The sequence below is a fragment of the Chrysochloris asiatica genome, unplaced genomic scaffold, assembly GCF_000296735.1.
Source record: "Chrysochloris asiatica unplaced genomic scaffold, ChrAsi1.0 scaffold00054, whole genome shotgun sequence".
NCBI lineage: Eukaryota > Metazoa > Chordata > Mammalia > Afrosoricida > Chrysochloridae > Chrysochloris > Chrysochloris asiatica.
In genome coordinates this window covers 11,586,545-11,593,695 of record NW_006408572.1, presented here as the reverse complement: position 1 = coordinate 11,593,695, position 7,151 = coordinate 11,586,545, and the positions used below count along the sequence as shown (strand labels likewise).

The following is a 7,151-nucleotide window of genomic DNA, read 5'->3' as shown; positions in this document are numbered from 1 at the left end:
TATATATATATATATTTCACTGGTTTTGCTTCTCCATTTCAGTGATGATGCTTCCTCAGGTAGCCCTAAAAGGAACTCAATCTTTCTCAAGCTTCTTTTGCCTGAGATGCTCTTCCCTGAGATCTAAGCATAGCTAGACTCTGTCACTCAGGCCTCAGCTCAAACATTACATCCTTAAAGGAGACTTTTACCACTGAGCATCCAAACTAGCAAAACTTCCCTGCACCCAGCCAGTATCATATACTTTGTTCTGTCTCCTTTCAGGAATTCCTGGGGGGCAGAAATCATTAACACACTTGACTACTAATCAAAAGGTTGGAAGTTTGAGCCTGCCCAGAGGTACCTTGGAAGAAAGGCCTGGTGATCAGTTTTTTAAAAATCAGTCGTTGGAAACCCTATGGAGCAAGTTCTACTCTGACACACAGGGGCGTGGCCATGAGTTCAAGTCAATTCAACAACTGGTGTCTCCTTTTTGAGCCTTTTCAGCAGCTTATATCTTGTTCATTTTATTACTCATTGTTGATTTGTTTATTTATTTACATCCAATTATTATCCAATTTCATCCCTTCCCACCCAGAATAAAGAAGTAAATGAAAAAAGGAATGAGTAAAGTAAATAAGCTCCGTAAGAACACTGCCGTACCTCCAGCACTTCGAATACTGCTAGGTTTCATTACAAATCAGAGATCGAAATATTCTGGTGAAAGCTCAAAATTTTTATAAAAGGAATAGAGACTGTTCGTAGAGTTCCTGTCTTATAAACTGAAATCTATAATATGACAAATATCAAACTAATTTAGAAACTTGAGAGATCATATATCATAGTGTTTGCAGTGACATTGTGATTGACCCTCGCCAAAGCTCAAGTTCAAAAGCACTTAGTTTGTGGAAAGCGGCTGTCTTCAGCAGGAGCTCTAACTCCACTGCCACCAGTCATGATCTTGTGATGATTTATCTTGTTTTCTGTGGGGTTGTTTGGAAGAGGTGAGGGGTCTTCAAAAAGTTCAGGGTAGAAATGTAATAAAAAAAATTTTTTTTTCCCACAAACTTTCTAAAAGTACCCTCCTATATATGAACCCTATGGCTGTAAGTCAGTGGAGTCCATTTGGCTTCTATATTGTGTGCCTGCTAATGGTTTCTCCCATCCAGGATGATTATGTTTGTTTTGTCTTTGTCTGGTTTAAGGCTTAATGAAAGGGTCGCTATGAGTCAGGACTGATTCAACCACACTTAACAACAACATAGAATATAGAGTCCTGGTGTGGCCCTGTAGTTTCAACACTGGACAGCTAATTGTAAGGTCAACAGTTCAAACCCACCAGCTGTTCCTCGGAAACCCTAAACAGGGTCGTTGTGAGTAGGAGCTGATTCAACAACATTTAGCAACAATAACAAAAATAACAACTGGAGAATATGTTTGAATTTGGGGTATTTTTCCCCCTAGCACACTCCATTCCAAGTCAGTCATGGGGTTGAGGATGAGCAGGTATAAGTCAGCCTGGGCTGATGAGACACAGACTAACATGGGCAACCTTTAGAGACAAGAAATGTTGCAGACCCCCATGGCCTCCCACAATATCACTGTAAAGGCAGCATTTCATAGGGTTTTATGATAAAGTATCTTTGGTCAGGAGTTCCTCACTATGGCTTGCCATTACAATTACTTAGGAAGCTAAAGCAAGAAAAATTCTACCCCCAGATTCTCCCTGGGTGGTGGTGGTGGTGAGAAGGGGATCTATGTCCAGAGGCACTTTTTCTGCTTCTAAAACCATCAGCTTTCTCTATGGCTGGTGAAAAGATAAAAATGCAACCTACTTGTTATGGATTGAATTTCTGTTGTCATTGTTGTTGTCAGGTGCCATCAAGTCTGTTTTCCAACTCATAGCGACCCTGTATAGATAGGGTTTCTGAGGTTGTAAATCTTTACAGGCACAGAAAGCCTCATCTTTCTCCCGCAGAGTAGTTGGTGGATTTGAACTGCTGACCCTAAGGTTAGCAATCCAACGCGCAACCCATGAGTGGCACTGGATAACTAAGACAAAACTATCTCATAGACATTTCATAGTCTAAATTGTTGTTGTCAGCTGCCCTCGAGTTGACCCATGGTCACCCCACGCTGTCCAGTCCTGCCCCATCCCATGATCGGTTGCAGATCAGACTGGTGCTGTGATCCATTGGGTTTTTGCTGACACGTTTTTCAGAAGCAGATCACCAGGCCTTTCTTCCTAGTCTTTCTTAGTCTAGGATCTCTTTAGCATCACAGCAACACACAAGCCTCCACTGACAGTGGGTAGTAGCTGTGCAGGAGGTACATTGGCTGGAAATTGAACCTGGGCCTCCCACATGGATGTTGTTGTTAAGTGCCATCGAGTCAGTCATAGTGACCCGGTAAAGGGCATCCCACATGGAAGGGGAGAATTCTACCACCAATAATCTCATAGTCTGAATTAGAGGTATCAAAAGTCATTAACTGGATGTGTAAGTAGTTAGGCTGTGATGTGGGGTCAATCTGATACGGCTGGCAGAGTAGATAACATCATAGCATCCTCACCTCCACATGCCTCTGTCCTGAAGCTTTTCACTTGGGCCAAGGGGAGACTCTCCCTCAAAGGGAAGGTCCAATCTTCTTCCGAGGGCATAGGCTTCACAGTTCCAGAGGTTTTAACATATTGATGAATCAGAGGAGAGCAGCTCTGAGATCTTTCCGTTTGAATTTCACTAAAGTGACAATTTGTCTGAGCACAGCAATTTGGTTTTTCAGTCTCAGCAGTTTCCTGAGAATGAAACTCCAGATTTACAGAATACCCACTTGTGTCATGCCCCCCTGCTATAAGTATTATATGTGTTTATGGCTTTAATCCACATTGAAACTCTACAGTCAGCAGCATCATTTCCACTGACTAGATGAGGAAGCTAAGGGTACGCCATCATCAACAACAACAAAGGAAAACAGTTGCCCCTGAGTTGATTTTAACATTTGGCGGCCCAGTGTGTGCTCCATAGGGGTTTCGATGACTGATTTTTTTGAAAATAGGTTACCAGGTCGTTGTTCTGAAGCACCTCTGGATAGACTGAAACCTCCACCTTTTGGTTAGTTGCTAAGCACCTTACCCGGCTGCACCACTCAGGGACTCTAAAAGGGTCCGTAGCATCTCCAAAGTGACACAGCTCATCGGCAGCAGAGGCATCCTTTGAACTGCGGTGGCTGGGCTGCACCTCAGTCGCTTTGCTTCATTGCTTGTCTTTTGTCTTAGAAAGACCTTGAGTCTTGCAGGTAGTATGTACGTACCTTCCTGTCTGTCCCACTGGTAATGATCTGGAATTCTTCAGGGTGATAACAAACACACTGGAATAAGGTATTGGCCAGGATCATTTGGTTCCTTTTAAGATGCCTGAAAAGGAAGACTCAAAGCTGCAAACCTCAAGCTTCTCTTGCCCAGATAATACTGTATCGACTATTCAAACTAGATTTGGCACAAGTTTGGGTTAGTGTAGCTATCTCAAGTAGCAAATACTGCTCAGCACAATGGCATTTGTATTTCCTCAAACTAGAGTTCTGGCTAGTCTGTCGGCTCTGTCTACCCTGGCATTGCATCTAAGTGTAATGTAAGGAAGGGCAACTGTCAGAGGACACTAGGCAGAGCCCTTTTCTAAAGACAAAGCACAGCGCTCAAGGGGAAGCTGGAGCTCTGACTAGAAGGAAGTAGGAGAGACTGACTTCATAGCCAATCTGCTGTCTCCCACACCAGCTATTGTATTCTCAAGGCCACCATTTGGAAGAGGTCCCTACAGGCTGAGGGAGCAGCTACGCATGGGGGAGGACTTTCTTCTTTCTTTTCACTGGGATAAATAGATCTGCAACAAAACATGTCATTTCAATATTTTCCACATGTACAGTTTAGTGACATTGTTTATCATGTACTTCAGCCATAACCATTATTTCTTTTCAAAATTTTCCATCGCCCTTAACAGAAGGCTCAGTGTCCTCCAAGCAATAAGGCTCCTATTCCCTCTCCTTCTTACCCACCCCTGGTAATCACTAATTAGCATTGGTCTTTATAGTCTTGCCTATTCTAGATATTTCATGTAAGTGGACTCATAAAATATTTATTCTTTTGTAGCAAATTTTATTCCACATGTTTTCAATATATCCATATTATAGCATGTATGGGGATCTCATTTTCCTTTAGAGGTGGCGGTGGTGTGCCGTGGAGTCGGTTCTGACTAATAGCCACCCTGTATAGGGTTTCTGAGGCTGTAAATCTTTACCAGAGTGGAAAGCCTCATCTTTCACCTGCTGAGCAGCTGGTAGTTTCGAACTGCTGACCTTGAGGTTAGCAGCCGGACTCTCGTAACCACTATGCTCCCAGAGCTCCATGAGTAATAGTCCATTGTATGTATGTACCATATTTCCATTTGGGTGGTCTCCACCATTTGGCTATTATGGATTGTTATGTTGTTATTGTGAAGTGCTGTAACGTCAGTTCCAACTCATAGTGACCCTGTATATGGTTTACAAGGAGCAGCTCGTGGGTTTGAACCACTGACCTCGTGGTTACCAGTCCAGTGCTTACAGTGCTTCAATAAACATTGGTGTAGGGTATTTGTTTTGTACTCTTACTTCAATTTGGGGTGGGGTGTCTAACGTGCTGGACTGCAAAGTTGGTTTGAGCTGCAAGATTGGCAGTTCAAGCTCACCCGCTGCTCCTTGAAAACCTTATGCAGGGTGGCTATGGGTTGGAACTGACTTGATGGCACTTAACAACAACAACAACAACAGCCTATGTATGGAGTTGCTGGATCGGATGGTAAGTCTAAGGGAGTGCAGTGGCTACGTACAATAAATACTGGAATGCCAACCACCAGGTCGGCGTTTTGAACCCGAGAAGAGAGAAAGGTGAAGCTTTCTGCTTCCCCAAAGAAGTAAGTACAGCCTCGGAAACCCTATATGGGATCATTGTGAGTCGGAACCAACTCAATGGCACTTAATAACAACAGCATGGCAATTCTATTTTTAACGTTGTGAGGCACTGCCAAACCATTTCCCACAGTGTCTGTACGATTTTACATCCTCACTAGCAATGGATGTGAGTACTGAAGGCTTTTACAAAAGGCTTCTCTTCTGGGAAGCTGGATTTAGTAGGTTGGGATGAGGCTCACAGATCTGCATTTTTCCCCAGCCTCCCTGTTGATCCTTCTGCACACAATCATCTGAGAACCTTTGCTCTAGATTCTATATCAAGAAATAAAGAGATGCTGCTTCTCTTTCCATAGGCAATACTGCTGGGTGGCCACCTCACAGGCCAGAATCTCTCGACTAAAAACTATCTTCTGCACAGTTTCTTCTCATTTTGGAAGTATGAAGAGCTTCAAAAAGTTTATAGAAAAATTCCATTATCTTTTAATTCAATAATTCCACGAACTTAAAAAAAAATAATAATAAAGCCCTGATACTCAGACTTCATATTTGAGCTGAACGTCTGTTAAGATTTTAACACACGTCCTGGTATGGTGCTGTGGGCTAATGCATCAGACTGCAAGTTCTTTTGAACTGCAAGGTCGGTGGTTCAAGCTTACCAGCTGCTACTTGGAAACCCTATACAGGGTTGCTATGAGTCGTAATCGACTCGACGGCACTTCACAACAACAACCACAACCAATGGTTGCTGCCAAATAACAGGATAAAGATTTGAGGTGGTCAAAGCTGGTCATGGAGATAGAGTAGACATGCCCTTCTAGTTATATGCTTTCCAGTGGGAAGTTCAAGTGTAGGCTAACACCTTCCTCTGTGTGGTCCTTGGACCAGCCCCACAGGCTTTAAAGGGAGCAGAATCCCAGGTGTTACTCCAGACCTAATGAAACAAAATCTACACTTTAACAAGATCCAGGTGACTGGTATGCAAATTGAAGTCAGAGAAACCTCAGCTAGGAGACAGACAGGTTTGCCTTTGTTTCTGGGGTTTTTTTGTTTTGTTTTGGGTTTTTTAATTTCTTATGAATTGAAAAGCTGTCAGCTTTGGCCTTTCATTTCCATTTTCTTGTCTCCAATCAAGAACATTTCAATTTCCTTTTCTATATACATCTCCTTCCTTCCAGCTTTGTACTTAGTCACGGCTCTTATGCAGATCTGAACTCCTGATGTGGGGCTGTAGGATCGGCACTGGACTGCGGAACCACAAGGTCGGCAGTTCAAAGCCACCAGCTGCTCCTCAGAAACCCTATACAGGGTCACTATGAGTTGGAACCAACTTGACGGCACTTAACAACAACAACAACATGCAGCTAGAGACTCCTGGTGTGGCGCTGTAGAATACACACTGGAGTACAAACTGCAAGGTCGGCAGTTCAAACCCACCAGCTGTTCCTTGAAAACCTTGAGTCGGAATTCATTCGACAACACTTAAAAACATACAGCTATAGTGAGGAAATACATCTTAGGAGCGGTGCAGGAGTTGGTGGAATAGGGTCTGCTTCTAAAATAAAAGCGTACAGCAAACATGTTTGTCTTATACTCAAAAACTCAAAATTTACCCTGGCAAATCCTTTTAATTACTCCTGCAACAAAGTTACCATGCTTTAGGCTAGTTAGCTTGGATTGGGGCATCATTTAAAAACCAATTGCTGCCAAGTCGATTCTGACTCCTGGCGACCCCATGTGTATCGGTATGTTCCATAGGGTTTTCAGTGGTTGATTTTTCATGAGTGTGGTTCATCAGGTCTTTCTTCTTAGGCTCTTCTGACTGGACCTTAACCTTTCCGTTAGCAGCTGAGCCCATTGACCATTTGCCTCACCCAGGGATTCCTAAGCACCCTAAGTGGTATGCTCACATTGTAAGAGTTCCCTGGGACTACGGTCAACTGAGTTGTTGTGTGCTGGCAAGTCGGTTTCAACTCATAGAAACCCTGTATAGTGTTTTCAAGAGTGGCTGGTGGGTTTGAATTGCTGATCTTGTGATGAGCAGTTCAGTGCTGATCCTACAGGACCACACCAGGGCTCAGGTCAACAGAGGGGGAGGGCAAAGGTATGTACACGCTCATTCTGGGCATTACTTGAAATGACAAGAGAGACTGAGCTGCCTGCATTACTTTAAGTTCTTATCCTTGCTTTCTTTTGTTCAGAATGTTATAGTTGTTGTTAAGTGCGATGGAGTG

General features: G+C 43.3%; 1 protein-coding gene across 1 annotated transcript in view; it reads right to left on the bottom strand.

The window, feature by feature from the left end:
• WDR16 (WD repeat domain 16) overlaps nt 1-7,151 on the bottom strand; it is an 86,752-nt gene that overhangs the window by 26,808 nt on the left and 52,793 nt on the right. Inside the window, exon 12 of the mRNA XM_006863421.1 lies at nt 3,289-3,391. Coding sequence (XP_006863483.1) covers nt 3,289-3,391 — 103 coding nt within the window. The remainder of the gene's footprint in view (nt 1-3,288; nt 3,392-7,151) is intronic.